The sequence below is a fragment of the Rhamphochromis sp. 'chilingali' genome (genome assembly GCF_963969265.1).
Source record: "Rhamphochromis sp. 'chilingali' genome assembly, chromosome: 9".
Taxonomy (NCBI): domain Eukaryota; kingdom Metazoa; phylum Chordata; class Actinopteri; order Cichliformes; family Cichlidae; genus Rhamphochromis; species Rhamphochromis sp. 'chilingali'.
This window is the reverse complement of record NC_137936.1, coordinates 9,332,377-9,356,886: the sequence shown is the minus strand read 5'-3', so window position 1 is coordinate 9,356,886 and position 24,510 is coordinate 9,332,377. Positions and strand designations below refer to the sequence as shown.

The following is a 24,510-nucleotide window of genomic DNA, read 5'->3' as shown; positions in this document are numbered from 1 at the left end:
GTCCATCTGCGTACACATTTCCATTTGGGCAGAGGGGGGAGAAGGGTTTTCACCCACCCCAGATGTGCTCCAGTGCAGTCCTCCAAGATCCTAACTGCATGTCGCTGGATGCAGATGATGTAAGCATCTGCTGAATGCTGATTGGTTGACAAGTGGGCTGGAAAAGAGAAGGGAGCAACAGCAGAGTTCACCAGGAACAGGAGATAAAAACTTCAAAGATAAAAAAAATGCGTAATGAAAAGCACAGAGAGTGGCTACAGTGGACATGTTTCATTGCTTTTACTACTCTGTTTCACTTCACCTCTTTCTATGTTGTAACTTTGCTTTTCTCTGTGGCTGGTTGATGGAAAAACAACAACATGAGCGACCCACAGACCAGTTGTACCACATATTTGTATACTGCCTCCATCTGGCAACAGAGCTCTCTGCAGGCAGATGGGCAGTCCCTGAACCAGAGTAGACAACAAATGCTCCCTCTGCTAGCTTATAAATCCCACTTAGGTCTGAGGTGTAGAAGGGGTGTCTTCACACAGCTCAAGTATCAAATTAAAATTATGAAATGTAAATAGGATAATTACCCACTAAGAATATCAGGGCAAACACCTACAAATGATAAAGGTGATTTAATCAACACACATATTTAACCCTAATAAATGATGAAATGCTATGCACAACAAACAGTGCGCCCTGTTTTTGTCAAGACTGAGCAAGTGTGAGTGTGCTGACTGTTGAGATTAGGTCTGCTGTACATTCCTTGCATGCTCACAGCACAGCTCTGAGTAGGAGGGTGGATGGAAGAGGAGGGAGGAGTTAGCCTCATGTAAACGTAGGCATATGTCCGCCTGTTAGGAAACCAGCAGATTTTCCTCTAGCGGCAGGGGAAGCGAGAAGAGAGCTGAGAGCGAGCCTGCCTGCACACGTAAGTCTTCTATTCTTCTGTTCCCTGGGATTGTAATAAAAAGTAAGATTTTAAGAATGCAACCGGGTTTTTTTTTCCTAAGAAGAATTAGTCCTGCAGTTGCTAAAGAAAAACCACTGCTCAGTCTGGTTTGAATTCATATTATGGACTGAAGAGTATGCGAAATAGTATTGTGAAATAGTGTTGTGAAACTGTGGGACATCAATGGTAATTCCTGTAACTGACGCGGATTTCAGCCATGCAAAACCAAAAAAGCATTTCACAAATTCCCTTTTTACCAGTTTTGTTGTGCCTTCTCTGTTTTTGTTCCAGTGGAGTTTGAATTCAGGTAGATAGTAGGAAAAGCATGCAACTTCATGCAGCTGTTCATCTGCACAATGATAAACATGCATGTGTGTGTTTATGCAGCCTTTCTAAAATTCCATTTTATTTTCTGCGCCTGTTCCTGTATGTTCAGAAGAAGCAAAGTAAAGTAAGTAAAGGTTAAAGTCCCAAAGCTCTGCCTTTTGTGACACAGCTCTTAACCCCCGGCCAGTTGCCATGCAACTAAAACTCCAAATCAAAAGGAATTACCTCAACAGCCAATGGTCTCCCACAGTTGTATTATTAGTGCAAGGTAGAGTTGTTTCCAGCCATGCTTTTCACTGCTTTCCCACAGAAGCAGCTTTTGTTTAGAATTCTGGCTGTGCTCCCCCTCCCCACACACACCCTTTTCTTACCCATTTATCTGTGCTGGAGAAATCTAAACAGACTAATTGCTCCTGAGAGGAGGAAGGTCCACACAAAGCACTGTGTGGTGTGCTTTCAACTGTTTATTGGAGTTGATATCCTTGAGAGATATCATCATATTGAGTTTCGTGTGGGTGTTCATCTTGGACATGGCAGCAGCGGTAACAGCAGCTGATAGTGAAGCAGCAACTGTACACTGCATAAATACCCATCTCATTAACCCAACACAAAGGGAAAGGTAGGGCGAGAGGAGACAGGAGAGGAGCTTTCATTTATCTCATGCAGATTTGCCGTTATTGCACTGCGTCTGGGGTTCATTTATCATTGTCCTTTTCCATAATATAGCACTATACACCATATCTGCACTGAACTGATATTTTTACAATCTGGTTGCAGCATGTGGCTGACTCTATTCTACAGCTGCACAGGTGGAGCAGCTCTTCTGTATGCTCTGTACAGATGGCTGATTCCCACTGCTGTGCAGTATCATGGAGGACTGGCGCTATTGTGGCACGACATGATTGTGGAGCGAATGCTGGACACACTGACCCAGTCCACACGTCCTCAGGTGCGCCGTCCACAAACACTCACCTCTCACAGTGTCAACCATCACATACTGTGTCGATGTGATTTAGTTTAACAGTGTATGAAGCGTATAGAAAAGGTATGGCAGAACCAAGATGGAGAGAAAAAGCAAAGCATGTGAAAAATATAGTGACCACTCGCAGATAGGCTACAACAGCAAAGGTTCACACTGGGCTCCATTCATATCAGGTAAGGACAGAAACCTGAAGCTTAGTGGATACGGGCTCACCAAAACTGGAAAGCAAACAGCTGAAGAAATGATTGTGAACAATAAACTGTAAAAATATCCGTGGCACCCACGAAGAATATAGCATACCAGATTCATGGCAATAAATCTAAGAGACAAACAGTAATGTGAGGCAATCTGCAGAGTCGTCTACCATTTGTTCCACTCAGTAAAAACTACTTTTCACTGAAATTGTCAAAACTTACTTGTCTGGTTTCTTATGTTTTTCTCATGTTTTTCTTCATTCAGCCTCCCTTTTTTTTGGGTGGGGGTGGGGGTGTCACGGCGACCATAACTATTACAGAGATGTTAATGTAAGAGTGTCATGCACCTAAAACTCTTTCACATACACAAGTTGGAAATGCAGCGATTTGCAAATATATTTATTAAAAATACTAAAGACATTCTATTAACAAAAACTATTATGAACCTAAAGTTTTTTTTATTTAAATATTTTTAAATAATTTAATTTTACAGGTTTTTTGAGTGTGAAGTCAGTAACACACTGCAAAAAGTAGAAAAGGGTAAAAGCAAAAAAAGGACTGGAAAAAGAAAAAGAGTTGAAATGCTTAAAACATAAAATGAGTAGAAAATGGAAAGAAAAGTTAAACTTGTAGTTGAGCTTGTGCATCCAGAAAGTATTCACATCACTTCATTTGTTCCACATTTTGTCATTTTAGAGCGTTATTCCAAAATGGATTTAAATTCACGTCACAATTCCCCATAATGTCAAAGAACAAAAAGATGTGCTTATGTGTTGTCATGAAATCAGGGGCATTTTCACACCCGTAGTTTGTTTATGCTGGTCCATATCAGTTGATGAATTTGAGTTTTTTTTTTTTTTACTATGGTTTGGTTTGTTTTCACACAGAAAAAAATGTAAGTGAACTACAAGTGAACCTAAATGTTTCACTACAAACAACATGAGAGTGTTCAGTTCACTTATTGGCCAGATGTGTCCTTGGGGGGACTATTGGAGAACTATTAAAAATTGGAGAACACAGAGAATTTACATTTATTTCACGGCTAGTTGCTAGTCTGTACAGACCTTTGCACATCTATAATACCTTGCCACATCCCAGAATACAAAGTATACATGGCTACAGTAAATTTTTTAGCTCAAACTTGCAGTGTAAAGTGGGTGGTTTGTTTTGGATCTAGGCTTGGATCACATTCACACCCTAAATGAACAACACAAGTACATTTGCACATGAGACCACCTACACATGTGTCTCGGTGTGGTTGTTTTGGTCTAAACCCGAGTGTGATATTCTGTACAGTACTGTATACTATACATCCACACAAACCGGAAAAGGGGGATAACGAAACGATTCGATTTAAATGGTCTAAACACCACAGGTGTGAAAACACACTAATTAATAATTTAATGAAAACCAAATGACCCTAAAGACACTATTACTTTTAATATAATTTTTTAGTTGCGTATGGGGCTTAGGGTATGAAATACACTCACAGGACACTTTATTAAGTACACCTTGATAGTACTAAATTGGATGCCTTTTCCCCTTGAGAACACCATTAATGCTCTGTGACACAGATTCAAGAAAGTGCTGGAAAAATTCCTGTTGATGACAGATGGGGTAGTCTTGAGTATTTCAGAAACTGTAGATTTGCTGGGATTTTCCACACATGAGCATATTCAAGGTTTATAAAGAATAGTTAGAAAGTAGTAGGTCAGATGGCCAGACTGCGTTGAGCCAATAGGAAGACAACAGTGTGTCAACATGCAGAGACTCATTCCCACAAGGTATCCATAAGAGCATTGGTGATAGGATCACATGATAGGATTATACAGTTGCTGCAGATTTGTTGGCCGCACATCCATGATGCAATCTCCTGTTCAACTAAGGAGCTTGGAAATAAATCTTAAAGATGTCCTATTGGAACGGGTGATAGTGGGGGCCGTTTGAGTATAGAAAATCCATTGTCAAGTTTAATAAACCAGTTTGAAAGGATTGGAGCACTGCAGCCTCCCTGAGAATATTCCTGTAGACTGTGGGGTTTAAAAGATTCTTATTCAGTACGAAAGGGCAAAAGTGTGCCAAGAAAATATTGCCCACACGATTACACCACCACCACCAGCTGCCTAAACCCTTGATATAAGAAAGGATGGACTTACACTTCTGTATTATTTACAACAAATTCTGGCCCCACTATCTGAATGTCACAGCAAAAATTGAGACTCACTAGATCAGTCACCGTTTTTAGAATCTTCTATTGTCCAGTTATGGTGAACCTGTGTGAACTGTAGCCTCAGTTTCCCAAAAGGAGTGGCGCCTGGTGTGGTCTTCTGTTATTGTAGCCAATCTGCTTCAGGTTTTGATATATGGGTTCAGAAGTGCTCTCATGCATACCATGTGGGAATGAATCTCTGCAAGTTGACACACTGTTGTCTTCCTATTGCCTCAAAGCAGTCTGGCCATCTGACCTACTACTGGTACATTTTCTCTCACAAAACTGCCACTCAATGAATATTTTCTCTTTTTCTGACCATTCTTTATAAACTTTATATAAGCTTGTGTGTGGAAAATCCCAGCAGATCTACAGTTTCTGAAATACTCAGACTAGCCCATCTGTCACCAACAATTATGCCACAGTAAAGTCACTTAAATCACCCTTCTTCCCCGGTCAGTTTGAACTAAATGCCTAAATGTATTGAATTGCTGCTATGGAATTTGCTGGTTAGATATTTGCATTAAAAAGCAGTTGAACAGGTGCACCTAAAATAGTGTCCAGTGTTTTACAGAGCTTTAGAGCTGAAGCACAAAAATATGCAAGTAACGCTCCATTCTTTAGCAGACAGCTGTATTAAGGGCCCTGGCGGCCCAGTATATTGTGTGTTTGCTCCAATAAAAGTGTAAGGCGACTCAGAAAGACGCGTGGGAAGAGGGTGCAGCCTATACGGCACCGCTTAATGAGCTAATGTGAGACAGCTGTGCTGGCTGGGAGTGGCTCCTGGGAGTGATTGGTTGATGGGGATCAGGTGTGCAGCGGGAAGGAACCCTGCTGAGTTTGGACGAAAACCTAAGCTGGCTTTCTGAAGTCTGTTTTAATGTAATAACAGGAAATAACACAAGCACAACTTCCCCTTTAACAATATTTTCATAAGAGGGAAAATATCATTTGATTCTGTCTCATGTTGAAAAAACGAGTATCTAGCTCTTATTTATAGTGTGCAGACCACAATTTTCTCTTGTTGGACATCTATGAAATGTGTGAAACACTGGAACCACAATCATAACACAAGAAGTGATAAGATTAACAAAACTATATCCATATGTGTTTAAAATCCCCTTTAAAAATTCAACCATCAGATCAAAATATCTGTGCAAATCCAAGTATTGTCTGTTATAACTAATTGATGCTCGTAAACTCTTATTGAGGTTTTATTAAGTGGTGCTTTTTCTCCCCCTGCATCTAACTCCAGCGACTCCTACATGCAGTACAGAAGAACGCCACTAGAGGAGACCCTCGCAGCGTGGTGAAAGCCATCGACAACTTCTGCAGACAGAAGGAATGGGCCATGAATGTCGGGGATGAGAAAGGTACTGACTTCCTAATGATATGCTCAATGAGTAAAATCAGTTCCTTATTCGATCTAACTATATATTTTTAATATTTCTTTTTGTTTTGTCATAGGCTGCATTCTTGATTCAGTGGTGTCTGAAGTGAATCCTGTCACTGTGTTAGAGCTGGGAACCTACTGTGGCTACTCTACGGTGCGCATCGCCAGCCTTCTTCCTCCACGCGCCAAGATCATCACTCTTGAATTTAACCCAGACTACGCCAAAATTGCTCGTCAGGTTATTGCTTGGGCAGGACTAGAGGATAAGGTAACGAGGAGCTCTAAAAAGAAGCTGATTTGCATAGGGAATGCATAGGGTCAAATTGCAATATTCCTTTTTTAATTTTTATTTTCTATTTACTTATTTTTTTAATAGATCCAGGTAGTTGAAGGCCCATCTGGCGAGTGGATCCCCAAAATGAAGGAACAGTTTGGGGTGAAAACATTTGATTTGGTTTTCTTGGATCACTGGAAAGATCGCTACCTTCCTGACACAAAGCTGCTAGAGGCAAGTCTGTTTGACTCATCCTATACTCATTAAAGTCTTTGCTTTTTCTGCCATGACTCCAGTTTTGCCTTTCTTCTTTTTTGAATCAGGACTGTGGCCTCCTAAGGAAAGGCACTATCTTGCTGGCAGACAACGTCATCTGCCCTGGAACCCCTGATTACCTTGAGTATGTTCGAAACAGCCCGAGATACAAAAGCCAGTACTTCAAATCTCATCTGGAGTACACCAAAGTGGAGGATGGCTTGGAGAAATCTGTCTTCTTAGGGTAGTTTTAAAGGGGGAAAATAACCCCTATTTACACAGGTACTAGTAGACCTCAGACCTTCAGAGTCTTGGGTTTGCAGACTCTGCAAGTGAGGAGGAGAATCTGTTTTGCCTTTTTTAAATGTCATAAAAACTGAAATTAAAAGTGACGTGTAAAAGAAAAGCTGTGTTGTGAGCTTTAATTTCCACTGTATGAAGACTTGATGCATTCTTTGAGATGTCCATACTGATACATTAGATGGTAGTAATGATACATTCAGTCTTCTAATTTACTGGTGAGTTGCAAACTGATCTGGCAGCTGCATTTTTTTTCCCAGAGCATCAACTCAAATCAATAATAAATCTAATCCAGCTGCATTCTGTGGTGCAGAAACCTATTTTGCGCTCTCATATTCTCCACCATTGTGCCAGTGTTGACAGGTGTGTGATTGGAAGTGCATGTGTGTGCGTGCATGTGTGTGCGCTCACGTATAGGGAGAGTACGAATCAAATCGCTGCTCATCTAATCTCTCAAAGTGACGGAGGTCCATCATCCTGGTGTGTGTGTTGCAGGGGGGAGGGTTCTGCATTTGGTTCAGCTGTATGAAAAAAAGGGCTAGTCCACCTAGTGCTTTCTTCACAGACGCCTGCATGATAATCCCAATCTGTGGCCATTAGAGTGCAGAGAGAACGAGCAAGGAGAGGGTTCATGAGAGAGAGAGAGAGGGAGGAGGTGCCCAGACAGAGGCGCGCTCAAAGGGAAAAAGAACGAGAGAGAGGGAGTGTATGTGAGAGGGCTTTTAAGGGATTTGGCGGTGATTTGTAGAATCTCACTGCTGTAATGTTGCACTTTTCTCTGATTCTCACATGATATTATACCCCCCCCCCCCCCCCCCCTCCAAAAAAGCTGCAGAACTCTGTTTTTTCATTTTGTTTTACTAAACCACAACAATTTTTTTTTTTTTTTTTGTTGGACCATTGTTTTTAGAGAGTCTTTGGTTATTTTTGAGAGCGCACACAGGCTGACTGAGATGACAGAGGATTTACGATCAGTCAGGAGAGGAGAGCCTTGCTTCCAGATATAATAATCACATTTTGGACCCTGGATGGAGGCCTGCGTGGAAGAGTTTGTGTGATGGACAAAATCAAGGCTGGTCCATGAAGAATGGGCAGGTAAGACTTATCTTCTTCCTTCTTCACTATGAAGAAGTTTAAAAAAATGTGATTAATGCAGCTTGTGGAAATTCAAATCATTCTTGCATTGATTGCATGTATTTTTTTTTTTAACTTTATAATCACGGTATAGCAGAGGTATTTTAAATATGAGTTTTTATCATTCTAAGAAAATGACGTTATCCTGTAATTATTATTTAGAGCCTTGTGAAATTATAATTGTGATTTTTTTTAAATGGAACGGGCTCAACTGATCATTGTGGATTTTGGCAGTGATCCTCGTGCAGATATAATTAACCTGCTCCGGCTTTTGAAGCATGAAATGCGGTCAGGATTTAGTCAATGTTTTGTTCTGCAAAATTTATAGTGTTTTCCATCATCGCCTCTTTGCTCTTCATGATAAAAGCTTCCACTCTGTGTCATCCTGCATCTTGGCTAAAATCCACTCTTCAGCCACAGGTTTTTTTTTAAGTGCACCTCCATCTATCGCTTATATTTTGTTCTTTCTCCTACGTTTTCCCAGCTCTCATTCAAAGCACAGGAAACGATGTTAGACTGTAGGTGCTTTTTCTGCATCATTACCTAATAAGGGAATCACTGTTAGCATTGACTCTGCAGCTCTGCAGTTATCGTCCTTAAACATATCATAATTGCCATAAGGAATTAAAGATAAATATTTATAAAATGATGCACGGGACACACAGAATTTTACATTTTTATGCATTTCAAGTTGGATGCTGTATTTAAAAATTCAACCCAGACTGCTTCATGGATGTGGTGGATCCATAAAAAGAATAGTTAATAAGGTAAACCGGAGAGAATAAAGTGTATGAAGCTTCTACATGCTCTAACTTCAATAATAACCAGATGTTAACACCCCTTTTCTTAACTCCCTCAGGTGTCAAAGGTAGAGGGAGTGGCCCAGTGCTGTCAGTACCTCTGCTGGTCATCATGATATCAGAGGTCCTCTCATCCCATCAGTGCTCCTGGTTTGGTACGTCATATGGATACAAACCATGGCTTCGGTTGCTTTGGGTTCTGCTGGTGGGTTTCAGTCCAGCCTCACGTGCCCAGCAGGGCACCCAGCCTCAGTCCATCAAAATCGAAGGCGACATCACCCTGGGCGGCCTCTTCCCTATGCATTCTCGGGGTCCGGCTGGGATACCCTGCGGAGAGATCAAGAGAGAGAAAGGGATCCATCGACTGGAGGCCATGCTCTATGCCTTGGACCAGATCAACAGCGATCCCGAGCTGCTGCCTAACATCACACTTGGGGCTCGGATCCTCGACACCTGCTCCAGAGACACGTATGCCCTGGAACAGTCGCTCACCTTTGTCCAGGCCCTCATCCAGAAGGACAACTCGGATGTGCGCTGCTCAAACGGAGAGCCTCCGATATTCCCAAAACCGGAGAGGGTGGTTGGGGTGATTGGTGCATCTGGAAGTTCGGTGTCCATCATGGTGGCCAATGTACTCAGACTGTTTGCGGTGAGATTTCTTTAACCATCCTAGCTTTGTTAACCAGTGAAGGGGCAAAATATTTGGGACAGGGAGTGTTTTGAGAATGTAAGCTGATAAAATGATCCCCTCACAACCTCTCCTGAATCTGTTCACAAAGAAAGAGCACAGTAGTTCCCATTCACTGGGTTTGGACTCTCCAGTCAGGAGAGACAATGACAATTATTCTTAAGAAAACAAGTTTAACCAAACTGTGATCAGCTAACATTTCTTTCATTCTTGCTTAATATTTTACAACTACTGGAATCTTAAGGCATTTTTTTTTTAAATTTACCATTTTAGTGTTTCTCCTTTTGTCATGCTTGCAAAATAAAGGTAAAAGTTTAACACTTTGAAAGAATTAAGTATTACTAAAGTATTAAAGCATCTAAAATCTTCACTCAGAAAGTGAGTGAGGATCACAAACAGCACCGCCACATTTTAACCAGTCAGAAGCAACAAAAGGACCAGAAGCACTATGTTAAAAAAAAATGATTTACACACATCAAGTCCGAGGACACTGTGCCAGAAAATGAGCAACTATATGGAATACATTCCTAATTTTAGATTTGAGCAGCTTGCAGTGATATCAGTGACCAGCTGTGGCCAATAAACAGACGTCCTATGAGCGAGAGCTCGCACTTATGAAGTTAATTTATATAGCTGCACCTTCATTTCCTGCCTCAGTAGAGTTACAGTATTTGTGATTAGGTCGCTGCAGATTTAGGTCTTCTTTATTAAAATTTGAGATTGATTAAATCCCTCCTTAGAAGATAATGTGGACCTTGGTCATGATTACATTCTGATGGAATTCATCCTCTGGGTAGTCTGAGCTCCAGGTATTCAAAGAGAAATTGGATTGGATGTAAGGTTGATTGGCCGTAGGTGTTAATGTGAGTGTGGATGTTTGTCTGTTTTTCTGTGTTAGTTCTGCGATACGTGTGCGCGTCTGCCCAGGGTGCACCCTGCCTTTGGTATAGCCACCCCAGTACTTCTGGAACCCCTGAATTGGATAAGCAGTTAAGGAAAGGGTTGGACAAATGATAGATGAAGACATCTGATACCAAAATAGTATTGAGACACTTTATGTTTTTACCTAAAGAACTTACTGCTGCTCTACAGAGATAAACATCCCACCTCTTGATGATATTATAAAGCAGTGTAACTGAAACAGCTATGCGACCTGAATGAACCTGTGTATTGCTGCCTGTCAGAGTGACACTTACAGGGCCGTGAATCCATTGTAATTGTTGGAATCTGCAGGTTAATCCAGGTATTTCTTTTTCTTTGACAGGTGATTGACCTTTAAACACTGATTACACATTGTTTATAGCAATGATGGAACACTGAGTCTGTGCAAATCTAACATTTGGGGCAAGCAAGTAATACAGAAAAATTGTAACAACCAGGCTGATGTGTTTGGATGTTTCTGTTTTGGTGAATTCTGCAGTTAATATCTGCCCTCCATCCAAGTTGCTCCTCCTTCAGCTCAGAATCCACAACTTGGGTAGAGGGCAGGTATTAACTACAGAATTCACCAACTCCACTAAGCCCCTCTCAACAGCTCAGGACCCTGGGCTCAAAATAGTGTCAGGGTAACAGGATGACCTTGGTTCTAGGATAGCAGCAATTTGTGACCAGTGTGAAGTAGATTTAGCTAAATAGTGCGTTTCCTCCTACCGTCCATATGTGCTGCTTTCCAGACCGCAAATGCTTCTAGTCTGAAGTTCTTTACATATTCAACATCTGCTCATAACCAATACACTTTTTGTTGTAACCTGCTCCAAATGCATCTTTATTTTATTTTTTTCCTTTTTCAATAGGTGAGCATAAACTATAAATAATGTAAGGTATCTTATATGAGACTATTTTTAAATGAGTTATAGAGCATGCATTCATCGAGTTTTCTTTAATGAAGTTTTTATAAATTTTGCAAATACCTCTGAAGCAATTAACTCTTTAACATGTTCATTGACAGTTAATATTTTAGGGTCTAAACCCTTAATAATTCAAGGTTGTGTAAAATAACTAACCCATTAATATAGCTTTCACAAACCCCTGTAAGATGCACCTGTAGGCGAATGTTCTATACTGACTCATTCCAGAGGGTCATAATTATATCCATGTTTGTCAGCCTCTTTATTCTATACCCGGGCTCAGTGTCTTGATGAGTCAGTCTAGTTTGTTCAAATTACAATGTTTCTTTCTCAGCTTCACTTGTTTTATGACTGTAAGCAGATTTCAGCAAGACTGGACTAAAAGAGGATGCTTATGTTAGTGATAAGGCTTATTGATTTTAACAAGTGAATTGGTGCAGATGCTTCTGTGGGATTAATTTGGGAGAGGATTATGTGTTTGTCTTGTGCATTATAATTTTGCATGCAAACATCTGAGTGACTTTTCAGACAATGATACAGACTTCTCTGGACACTGATGATGTCACATGCCAGTCACTCTTACAAGGGGGAAGGAGAGGGCAGGAAAGTTCACCAACCTGATTTCAGGATGTGGTCTGGACCACAGAGGCTTACCAGTACATCTGAGACTGACGGGGTTAACGCGGACCAGCAAATGCAAGCTGCATGTGGCCACTAGAATTAAATGTATTGTATGGCTTACAGCTGAGAAATGCTAACCTTTCTCTAGGCTCCTGATCTCTGTCTCTCCCTCTGTGCTTAACGTAATTTGACTAAAACCACACTAATCCTTGCAGATAATCTGTGAAATGGTTCTCTCGGTCCTCTCTCCTTCTCCCCGTCACTGCCCCTTGTGAATACCTTTATCTCTCGGTGCTCTCCAGAGAGGGCTGGATGTTAGCCAGGTTTGGGGGGACTGGCATTAGCAGGTTCAGGGTTGAGACTGTCGACATAAACTGTGTCATTAAAGATGTAGCACACCAACAAATTAAGCTTCCCATCCTTATTTTCCCCCTTTACTGCTCTGGTTCCCACCATCTGTACTCTACTGTGACGTTGGCTGTATCGTTAGTGCAAACCAGCTCTGGGATTTTCAAGAGATGAACGCTCTATGATAGTCCAATTTTGGGATTTTAATGCACTGTGACTTGCCAGTATTACTGTGGGAGGCATCCATTTAAGGGCTTGCCTGTGAGTAAGTGGTGCATCATGCTCCTGACATGGTTCACTGCCTCTTGTCATCCCTTTTACCTTTGGATTCACATATTGGCCTAATAATCAGCACTGCTCATGTTTTCCATTTGACCCGACTCTTTCATCACAAATGACCCATCCCTGTGTCTCAGATCCCCCAGATCAGCTATGCATCGACTGCCCCGGAGCTGAGCGACAAAAGCCGCTATGAGTTCTTCTCCCGTGTGGTGCCTCCTGACTCCTACCAGGCTCAGGCCATGGTGGACATCGTCAAGAACATGGGCTGGAACTACGTGTCCACGCTGGCATCTGAGGGCAACTACGGAGAGAGCGGAGTGGATGCCTTCCTCCAGATCTCCAGAGAAGCAGGTTGTGTGTCTGACTGCACTGACGTGTCACGACAACAAGGGATTAGTCATTTGTGTTTTTCCCACTCATTAAAAGACAGGAAGGAGCAATGCTTTAATAAAATCATTTGTGCTTTTAAATCTATACGATGGGATGACATGTTAGTCCTAATGTATTAGTGATCACATTTAATATGATCAAATCCACATACATCAGTGATTGACAGTATGGGACAGACTCTAACAGCTTTGTCTACTGTCCATTACTTTATCCAGATGGAAATATCTCTATCTTGACTTCTGGATGGTTTGCCATAATATTTTATACATTGTATCTGAATGGTGAATCTAGATCAAATTCAGTCATTTATAATAATTTTAATTGGAGACAGATCATCTCGTGCATTTAGAGATATGACTGCCCTGAAGAACAAGATTAAAGGTAAGAGAGCTGCCAGAGTGCAAGCTGGTTACAACCATTTCTTTCTATTGGGCGGTGAAATAATAATCAATAATTAATAGAATGTCTTACGCACCCTTTGTTTGAAATTCACCTTTGGAATGTAAAAGAGTTAGGAAATGACATGCAATGATAGGTAATCCATCTTTCAATACTCAAATAAATCATTTTGCATCTCAGCAACATGCAGTTATGTTTACAATGATGAAGGCAACACTGGAGGTGAGGACCTCTGTCTCCCTCTACACATCATTTCTGCACATGGCTGCAGTGATATAACAGAATTTAACCAGGATGGGACAATAAGTTCTAAAGTGTGTGTGAAACAGAGGTGCAGGTATAAAAAAATCGGATTATCGACCCAAGGGAGCTCAGAGTGAGAGCAGTGCATTATTATTTCAGAGATTAATCATAATGTATATGCAAATTCAGAACACATGTTAATGACCATTGCTTTTTGAAAGAATTAGTGAATACAACAAAACACACCTTTCAGGTTTCATGTATTTTGAAACTGGGTTTTTCGGAGACTTTTTTTTTAGTATTTAACACAATTCGGTGAGATGCATACTGAACTTGGAGAACAAAGACAAACTGTCGATCTACTGGTGCTGGTATTGATCTGATACCAATAATAGCATTAATATTGATATTTGGATTGGTCCACCCGACTCTAACCCAAAACAAAGATCTGATACTGTGTGGTGGGTGTTGGGCTCAGTCTCAGTACAGCAGAAAGGTTTGAGTGTGTTCTTCCCATTCTGGAATTTACTAGGATTTGGTCATATAATATTGTGTGTACAGCAAGGATTTTCATGTTATGATATTATTGCTATTTTGACACATAGGTCTAAGCTCATTAATCTAAATAATTAGCAGACAAAAAAACCCCAACACCTTAGCTGGGTGTTGTTTTTGCAGAGTCGTGGGAAAACCTAGCTACCTTTACAACTGACCTAATGTTGGCATGCTAACACTGCAAACAATAAAAGATGATTTTTTTGGTCTGTGACACAGGAGGGCTGTGTATTGCACAGTCCATAAGGATTCCACGAGAGCCCAGACCAGGGGAGTTTGATAAAATCATCAAGAGACTGATGGAGACCTCCAACGCTCGCGGGGTTATCATCTTTGCCAATGAGGATGACATCAAGTGAGTCATGCTCTGCTGCATGGTGTATTAGATACATGAAGTCTGCAAGATATTCACAAGGATGCTGTTTTTTTGGGGGGGGGTTTTGTGTCCCGTTTGGATCTTTAGCCATCAGAATTGTTGTCTTAAGGCCAAGAAAGATGCCAAGCGGATTTCTTTTACCAAGTGGATCATCATGGCCTTGCCATATTGGTCCATTTGATTGACCTTTATTATAATTATGAATTTATTTTATTTTCAGTTGCTACAAACAGGACAGACATGACTGGGGGATAGGACAGGGAGAAAGAATGAAAGAAAGAGAGGCAGAGAAAGAAAACCAAAGGGGAGAAGAGACGGTGAGAAGGGGGGAAGGAAAAAAAACAAATAAACAAAAAAAACAAACACCTGGGTCACCTGTATGGAGAAAAAAAACAGAGGAGAAAGCAAACAACAAAGAGCAACATAATAAAAAAAACCGGCACCATCACAAACTAGCTAGCAGTAGATATCAGTAGATACTAAATAATAAACGATATTGTGCAGCACGCAAGATAGACAGAGCACAATGTGCTATGAGGCAGCAGCCAAGAAAGCTGTAGTCCGCATCTGTGATTACCCGTGTGTACACCTGTGTGCATACCTGTGTGGATCAGCATGCTTGCATTCCAAAGGTTTCTCCATGTAACGATCTGCTAGGGAGTGTGGGGAGCCACAGCCCCGTCCCCCAGGGTATGAAGCAGGTATGGAGGAGATCAAAACTCCAGACATCCAGAGGCCCCCACAAGGATGCTGTTTTACATTTAACTATGTAGTCTCCTGTTCTAACCACTCTGAGCAAAGAATGACAGAAGAAGAAGAAATTTCATCATGATATATAACTGTATCTTTTAGACGGGTGTTGCAGGCTGCCAAAAAGGCCAACCTGACAGGCCACTTCCTATTTGTTGGATCGGATAGTTGGGGATCCAAAAACTCTGCGATTGAAGACCAGGAGGAGGTGGCTGAGGGTGCTGTCACCATCCTGCCTAAAAGAGCCTCCATTGACGGTAGGAAAATGTATTAAATGAGCCTTAAATCTAACTCTGAACAGCTGGATCCAATAAGCATACCCACAGAAGCCTGTGACATTGACAGATGAGTCTAATATCAATGCACCAAATAAAGGAAATTAACGATTGATAAGTCTGATATATCCCGATCTGATATTTCCAGCCTGTATAAATTCTGAAAAGTGACTTAGAGCCATATTTCAAAGGATTTTTTTTTTTACCATTATCTCTGCTCCAACATGTGAAGTCCTGTTATTTTAACTGTTTTTAAATTAAATGCGTAAACGATTCAGGGTTCGACCAGTACTTCACTTCGAGGTCGCTGGAGAACAACAGGAGAAACATCTGGTTTGCAGAATTCTGGGAGGATGACTTCAAGTGTAAACTAACTCGTCCTGGGATAAAATACGATCCTGGTAGAAGAAAATGTACAGGTAAGCAGGGAGCAGCACCGAAATTAAAAAGTGTCACCTTATCTGACTTATGTATTGGTCATTTTTGTTGTCCGGCAGGTGACGAAAGAATCAGCCGAGACTCTCAGTACGAACAGGAGGGCAAGGTGCAGTTTGTGATTGATGCTGTGTACGCCATGGCCCACGCCTTGCACAGCATGCACCTGGACCTCTGTGCTGGCTCCATGGGCGTGTGCGAAAAGATGGACCCCGTAGATGGACGCATGCTCCTCCAGTACATTCGCTCTGTGAACTTCAATGGTGAGCTTCCAACTTTCAGTCAGTTTTTCCGCACCTACCTCCTGATATGTCTAGCTATTTAGATAAAAGGAGAGTTTCATTTCGTTGCTGCTGGGGAGAGAAATGCTGCAAGGAGATCTTTTTGTTAGCAAAAGCCATGCTTTTCTAACTACCGCTCTCTGCCACTGGAGAGGTTTTTAAAAAGAAGCAAATTTAAAAGGGAACGCAGCGGAAGGGAGGTCGTGTTGAAAACGGAAGCTTTGAGATGTTTCTGCTAATGTGCTTAGCTGCAGAACACGGCGCATTTCTTCAAAGCACGTCCCCTCCCTTGGGCTGCGTCCTCGCTCTTCTCTATACACAACGAACCCGCTTTTCATCCTCATCTTTCATACAAAAATATTGCAGTTTGGAAAAAAGAAAAAAAAAAGTGTCCTGTGAAAGCATCCTATTTATTGCGCTCCTCTTGCTGCATGACCTTGGCTTGTATGGAAGATTTTCTGATTTAGCGCCTGCAGGGACCCGAGAGGAACATTCAATCACGTTAGGGCAACAGAGGAGAGTGCACTGAAAGACTGTACTCGTGGAGGAGAGCCTTCACTAAAGAGCATCCTGCACTCAGCTTTCACATGATTGCACAAGAGTGAAGTAAGCAATAAGCTGCATTCAACAGTGTGTGGGTGTTCTCTCTGCCGCTAAAGATGGGGGTGTTTTTCTCTGGTTAAGGCAGTTTGAATGCCTTCTGACTTTTGGCTTTCTTTTGATAGTGCATAGGTCATTTAGACTGTCTCCATCTAACAGGTAGCGCAGGAACTGGAGTGATGTTCAATGAAAATGGAGATGCTCCGGGTCGATATGACATCTTCCAGTACCAGATGTCCAATGTCAGCAATCCTGGCTACAAGAATATCGGCCAGTGGACAAACCATCTTCGCCTCAATGTAAATGTCTATTTTTACTACAGTTGTGGTACAGAGTGATATTCAGAAGTTCATTTCTGCTGCATGAGAAGATGAGATATTAACTTAGTTTTGCATAAAAACTGGAAACAAAGCTCTAGTTTAACATTATGTCTCGTTGTCCTGTTTTCCTCCCCTCACCCCCTGGTTGTGGCAGATGGCTGCCCCTCTGCGAGTCTGGTTCTTCGTGCTGAAAGGAAGTTTTTCCTTCGCACTGTTGCCAAATGCTTGCTCACTGGGGGGCATCTAAATGTTAGAGTTTTTGCTCTATTATTGTGGGGTCGTCACCTTAGAAGCTGAAGGTGCCCAGCATCCAGTTCCCATGACCATGAAATTATTCGGTGCAAAAGCTGTACGTTTCTGCTACAGTACGACCCGACACTTTGTTCTTTTTAGATGATATAGATAGTTACCTTTTCCAGTTTCTATGCTAAACCTTGCATTCAGCAGATATGAAAGTGGCAAGAAAGTATAATTTTCAAAATTGCAAACTATCCTTTCATTCTAAGATTCCTTTTACTGCAAGCTTTTTGCCAGATGGCTGAAAGCTTCCTACAGAATAGATAGCTTCAGACAGAAAAAAGGCATCTTTTCCAAGTTTCCCTACCCATCATAGTATAGCATTTGATTTTCTTTGTAAACCAAAACTAAAAATATGGTGACAATGTGAGGAAATTTTTATTTGTGAAAGGTAATAAGTTAACAATTTTATTCTTTTTATGCCAGTTTACCTGGCTTTCATAGGCTTTAAGTGATTGTGGAAGAAGTATTTTTGAGGAGTTTTGTTTCACAGTTATTAGCCTTGTGTTAAGTCACAGCCAGCTGTAATATAGTAACACACTGTGTGTGTGCATCCATTTCAGTCAGAGGAGATGCAGTGGTCGGGCGGTGACCGTAAAATTCCAGAGTCGGTGTGCAGTTTTCCCTGCGAGTCTGGCGAGAGGAAAAAGATGGTCAAGGGTGTTCCCTGCTGCTGGCACTGCGAGCTCTGTGATGGCTACCAGTATCTGCTGGATGAATTCACCTGTGACATGTGCCCATTCGACATGAGGCCCTTGGAGAACCGCACGGGATGCCGCCCCACACCAATCATCAAGCTGGAGTGGAGCTCTCCCTGGGCCATCATCCCCGTCTTCTTGGCCATCCTGGGCATCTTAGCAACCACCGGAGCCATTGTCACCTTCATCCGCTTCAATGACACACCCATTGTCCGGGCTTCTGGGAGAGAGCTCAGCTATGTGTTGCTGACAGGAATCTTCCTCATCTACCTCATCACCTTCTTCATGATTGCAGAGCCCAGTGTGGCAATATGCGCCTTCCGCCGCCTGTTTTTGGGGCTCGGGATGTGCATCAGCTACGCCGCCATGCTGACGAAGACCAACCGGATCTACCGCATCTTTGAGCAGGGCAAGAAGTCGGTCACACCTCCTAAGTTTATCAGCCCGACCTCTCAGCTTATCATTACTTTTATACTCATCTCAGTGCAGGTAAGCTTATCAATGCTTCTCCGCCATAGATAAGTCAAAGCTCATGCAGCAGTCTAAAGCTCCTTTCCTCTACAGTTACTCGCGGTGTTCATCTGGTTTGGTGTGATCCCCCCACACACCATCATTGACTATGAAGAGCAGAAGCCTCCAAACCCAGAGTTTGCCCGTGGAATTCTCAAGTGCGACATGTCCGACCTGTCCCTCATACTGTGTTTGAGCTACAGCATTGTACTGATGATCACCTGCACGGTGTATGCCATTAAAAGCAGAGGAGTTCCTGAGACCTTCAATGAGGCCAAACCAATTGGCTTCACCATGTACACCACCTGCATCATCTGGCTGGCCTTTGTACCCATCTTCTTTGGCACAGCGCAGTCTACAGAGAAGGTAAGAAATGTAACAAGGGCAGTGCATGGTTTCAGAAATTCTGAAAATGTTCATATAAACAGGAAGAGGCTACTGTGAATGTGGAGAGCATACACCACCAAACGTCAGAGAAAGTCTGGCAACGGAAAGCAGGCCGGCACAGAGAAAAAATAAACTTTGAGGGAGGGGCATTTTACTTCCAAATGACAATGACGTGAAAAATGCTGATAAATGGAATACAAGTGAATTATGCAGGAGGGTTAACTACAGCCTTAAAACATCCACCACTAGCCAACAAGTTTTATATCCTGAGAGTGAAGTTTTGATTACCTGAATATTCAGTTGACATCACTGGTTAATGAATTCTTACCTGCTTACTTTATGTAAAGCATGTAATGTGAAAAATTTCCTGTTTTTCCCCTTTTAGATCCTTTCAAATTTATATGGATTTTGGTCTGACAATATAAATCAATTAGGTGAGAAAATGATCTGGTGATTTATTAGAGAATAAAAAAAGAGATTAAAAACTCCACGATATTTAGATAAAATATTGTACCTATAACATCAGTGCTTTTATTTGTCTGCCTTTATTTATTTATTTTGAAATATGAAAAATAAAAACAATTAACTTGACGCAACTAGGTTTTCCTGAAATTGAGTACAACAACCTACTCGCACATAACTGCATCACAGGTAATATCATCATTTCTGGGGCCAGCGAGTATTTTTAGATGTGAAATTTTATTTGTGTTGCTGCTATCACTTTGTACATCTACTTAAAGTAAAGTTATGAATTATAATAGAGTATAACTTGTGGCAGCTGAGTGTGAAGCAGCGGGAATGAGGATCAGCACCTCCAAATCTGAGGCCATGATTCTCAGCCGGAAAAGGGTGGAGTGCCCACTCCGGGTCGGGGATGAGTTCCTGCCACAACTGGAGGAGTTCAAGTATCTCGGGGTCTTGTTCGCGAGTGATGGGAGAAGGGAGCCGGAGATCGACAGATGGATTGGGGCTGCAGCTGCAGTAATGCGGACGCTGCACCGGTCCGTCGTGGTGAAGAGGGAGCTGAGTGTAAAAGCGAAGCTCTCAATTTACCGGTCGATCTACGTCCCTACCCTCACCTATGGCCACGAGCTGTGGGTAGTGACCGAAAGAACGAGATCGCGGATACAAGCGGCAGAAATGAGCTTCCTCCGAAGGGTGGCTGGCCTCTCCCTTAGAGATAGGGTGAGAAGTTCGGCCATCCGGGAGGGGCTCAGAGTAGAGCAGCTGCTGCTCCACATCGAAAGGAGCCAGCTGAGGTGGTTCGGGCATCTGACAAGGATGCCCCCTGGGCGCCTCCTGGGTGAGGTGTTCCAGGCATGTCCCACCGGGAGGAGGCCCCGGGGCAGACCCAGGACATGCTGGAGAGATTATATCTCTCGGCTGGCCTGGGGACGCCTTGGTATTCCCCCGGATAAGCTGGAGGAGGTGGCTGGGGAGAGGGAGGTCTGGGCCTCTTTGCTTAGGCTGCTGCCCCCGCGACCCGGCCCCGGATAAAGCGGATGAAGATGGATGGATGGATATAACTTGTGGCTTTTTGATTTGATGATACAAATCCAATGTGTTCAATTGGTTGAAGATGGCAATTTCTTATGTATAATATTAATAATAATAATGAAAGGTATTTTACAGTTCTGATGATTGTGTTTTCAGGAAATTTTAACAACCTCTTTGGAGTAGGCCAACAGTTTTTGGAGGCAAGAAAAAACAAAAACAAAAACTTTTATATGAGACAAAGAATAGCAGGAAATTTTCAGATGATGACTTTCAGAGACTGATATAATAGCTTCAGCTCAAAAATAAATCTGTTTAGTAAAAATGTCACTTTTTAAAAGGACAAATGAATAGCTGAATTATTTCTGGCTGCTCTTTGTGTTGGGTTGGGACAAAAAGAAATTAAAAGAAATAATTTGACCCACTAAATGACAGGTCAATAAATTCTTCTACATAGTCAAATTTGATCTTTTTCAAGATCATAATTAAATCTCGTTACATTACATAAGCACTCCCTGAGCTCCACTTACAGTTAAAATAAACAGTATGCTGAATCGAGTTACGTAATGCACAGTAACACACGAACTGTAAGAAAGTAAATGAATCCCTCAGATGCTGAAAGTGAAATTTGAGTTTGTTGCCTGTCATATCGTATTTGCTTCCTGCTGTACTCGCAGGACATCCTGCTCCCACTGTACTGAGGGTTTCATTTAGCTTGTGGGCTATTTGCTGCCGTCACAAAGTACAAGACAGTTGGGGGGGATATTTGAAAAATAGAGACGGGCTTTGGCTAATAGAGAGCTGTATTATGAACCAGTCAGGCTGAAACAATTACTGCCTGAGGTGCTTTCAAAGTCTTTTCACCTCTTCCAAATGGAAATGAAGTGAATTAAGAAAAGGAAAGGAGGTCAGATGTGCAGAGGGACGATAAGAAGCCCTCCAAGACCAATTCAGCCATCCCATTCAATTAATCATCACTTAGAAAAAGAGCTAAATATAGACCTTAACTTTTGTCTGGCTCATGAAAGTAGCGGCTGTTATGCTCCCATCACATGTTGGAGGAGGTGATCTACCTGTGATGACTGTAATTACCTATGAAAGGACCATACAGTGATTCTCAGCTAGTCCTTCTGCTCGGGCCACATAACTACAGTCCACTTCACTTCTAAACAGTAAACAGCTCCGTTCATAAAGGGAGACGTCACTACAGGGACAAACACATGTAAAAGATGATAAAAGGAACTGTACTATATGGACATGAGCCAGGATGTGTTGCTGCTGAGGATATTATGCAACTTGCGACCTATTTATGGCACAAAACATTTCTTATCTATGATACTTGTGGTTGTATTTATTTATGACCTGTTTAGTTTTCTTGAATAATGAGGGGTTTTTTTTATAATTCATTGAAGGCAGATCTCAGAAGAAGTCGCTCACTGTGATTATTGTCGGATGCATGCAAAACAAGAAAAAAGGAAAAAAAGAGGAAGAGCAGCTAGATGTGGTCAAAGCCCATAAATAGAGGCTCTTTTCCTGACTTCATATACTAGATCATAAATCATTCATCAGGGGGAAAACACTGCCTTCCCTGCTTTGAGATGAAAATTGTAAGGACTGCATTGTGACAGCGCAGATTACATGTACCCTGCTTTCCAAACTATCCTTGCTGCTGCATCCAGTATGCATGAAATTAGGACACACCACCTCCATTGGGCATTCAACTTTGACCCCTTGCTTCCTCTTGTGGGTCAGAACACCAAAATATAATAAAATTTAATTAAATTAAAAAATGTGCTTGCTCACCTACTGGAAAATGCGAGTAGATGCAACAAGACATCTTGTTGTTTTGCGTTTATGTATAAATTATTGCGCCAAACAATATTTTTTGGGTTATTAAAATAAATTATATTGCGGTATTGGAAATATATTACCATAGACTGTATATAACAAATGGATATAGCCATGGCAAGCTCACCTATGGATTTCTGGACTCTGTGTTTTGACTACACCATGTTGGGCTTTTTGGTGCCAGAATTTGAACGTGAAGGTGAAGTAGTATCGGTTAAAGCTAGCAAGTTTGATTAGCCAGCCACTTTTTCCATAATTAATGAATCATTATGGGCACTACTTTAACTTACTGGTTGAGCAGGCGCTCTTAAGCCTTATGGCTGAAATGCCCTCTCTCCCCCTCTTTCCTGCAAACCGTCAAATAAAGGCTAAAATCACCAAAACAAAACAAACAAATCTATAATTTTCTTAGTGACACAGAAGTGTGTGTGTGGAAGGATTTTTCTGAACTCCTCCGTCTCTGTTGCAGATGTTCATCCAAACCACCACTCTGACCGTGTCCATGAGCCTGAGCGCCACCGTATCCTTGGGCATGCTCTATATCCCCAAAGTCTACGTCATCATCTTCCACCCGGAGCAGAACGTCCAAAAGAGAAAGCGCAGCTTTAAAGCCGTGGTTCAGGCGGCTACCGTGACCACGCACCTGTCCCTGAAGTCCAACGACAAACAGAACGGAGAGTCCAAGGTCGAGCCTGACAGGTCACAGTGACGGGAATCAAAATGACAACTGAAGCCAACAAAGAAATGGTTTGCAAAGAGTGGGAAAAAATAGCATTTAATTAAGCTTTGTGGCTGGATTGTGTGTTTCTTCTTTGAATCCCCCCTTTTTATTTTGGATTGAAATACCAGCAAAAACATTTGTGGATGATGTTTCTTTTCACACTTATTTAGATAATCCAGAAAGTGAAAGCACAAAAGAAACCTGAAAGGCTCACTCTACATCATGGGGAAAATGTGACAGCTTAGCAGGGCTATGGAAAAGATACAGAGCCACTTTGAACGGACTTCAGAATGATCTACATATAGATGTGTTGACATGAAAATGGAAGACAATTAAAAAATGTTAAGCTTAAATGGAGACTTTTGCTTGGCAGTAAGATGTATGCTTCTGTCAAACCTCAATGAAACATCGCTGTTCACAGGCTGCATGGGTTATGTGTTTTACGTTTACACGAATGCTATTTATATGGGCTGTTGTAACCTTTTCTTCTGCTTGCACTGGAAGGATGTATCTTTTAAAATGCCCCACTATGTCCTGTCATGACGACCCCCTGGGCTAGATACAACGAACCACAAAACTATAATCACTCACAGCTAAATCAATATCCAGTCACTAAGGAAACACAGCATTTAATTAGTCTTATCACTGCAATTATTTTGGCAGAGAATGAATTACTTTTATTCTGGAAACTGAATTCATGAGTGCACAAAGGATACAAGTGATTGTGAACAGGATGCATTATCTTGTACTTGTTACTTTTCAGTTTTCCACAGTGGAAAACAATGGTTGGCATTTTCCCCATATTGTTTGTCCAAATATCAAGCAAACTTGTATAAAGGTCAGTTTGTGAGGGCTGCATGCCAAAGCTGTAGACAGGCTACATTTATGTTAATGCACAGGAACATCACAAGCAAGCTTCACCTCTTTTGGCTGCGTTGGATGTTGTTCCATGAAAGGTCCTCCATCTTCACCAGTTCTGCAAACATTAAAATTCATTTGACATTGAAAACGGGGCAGAATGAGCAAAAAGCCCCAATTTTATGTTATTTTATTAGTTTTTGCAAGTATATTATTTGCAGCGCTGTTTTTTTTGTTACTTGACCACGATGCATAACTCAGGTTTTGACTGATGTTTTTTTGAGCCTTTTCCTGTTGTTCTGGCTTCTTCAATATAAATGGATTCAGCATTCCTCACATGCAGGCAGTATCACTCACGACGCAGGCTGGCTGCCAGGTTCATACCCTTATGTGAGAAAATCTTGTTTGTACTGCCCTCTGCAGGGAAGTCCAGGTCATTGACATGTTTGTGAATAAAAGTCTAGAAGAAATTGTCAATT

General features: G+C 41.7%; 2 protein-coding genes across 2 annotated transcripts; both read left to right on the top strand.

Annotated features, from left to right (window-relative positions):
* Positions 1 to 797: 797 nt before the first annotated feature.
* comtb (catechol-O-methyltransferase b) lies at positions 798 to 6,980 on the top strand. Its single transcript, XM_080891968.1, has 6 exons — positions 798 to 919; positions 2,045 to 2,216; positions 5,908 to 6,025; positions 6,120 to 6,313; positions 6,422 to 6,553; positions 6,643 to 6,980. The coding sequence occupies exons 2-6, from the start codon at positions 2,046 to 2,048 to the stop codon at positions 6,820 to 6,822; spliced, it is 795 nt and encodes a 264-aa protein (XP_080748094.1). The 5' UTR covers positions 798 to 919; position 2,045; the 3' UTR covers positions 6,823 to 6,980.
* Positions 6,981 to 7,954: 974 nt separating this feature from the next.
* On the top strand, positions 7,955 to 24,403 carry grm6b (glutamate receptor, metabotropic 6b; the record flags this gene model as incomplete). The annotated part of the gene is given in 12 exon segments (XM_080891943.1): positions 7,955 to 7,969; positions 8,868 to 8,898; positions 8,901 to 9,457; positions 12,729 to 12,945; positions 14,401 to 14,536; positions 15,410 to 15,564; positions 15,861 to 16,001; positions 16,080 to 16,280; positions 17,058 to 17,197; positions 18,079 to 18,702; positions 18,778 to 19,089; positions 22,922 to 24,403. Coding segments are annotated over 12 exon segments (2,769 nt in total). The 3' UTR covers positions 23,162 to 24,403.
* Between the last annotated feature and the right edge of the window lie 107 nt (positions 24,404 to 24,510).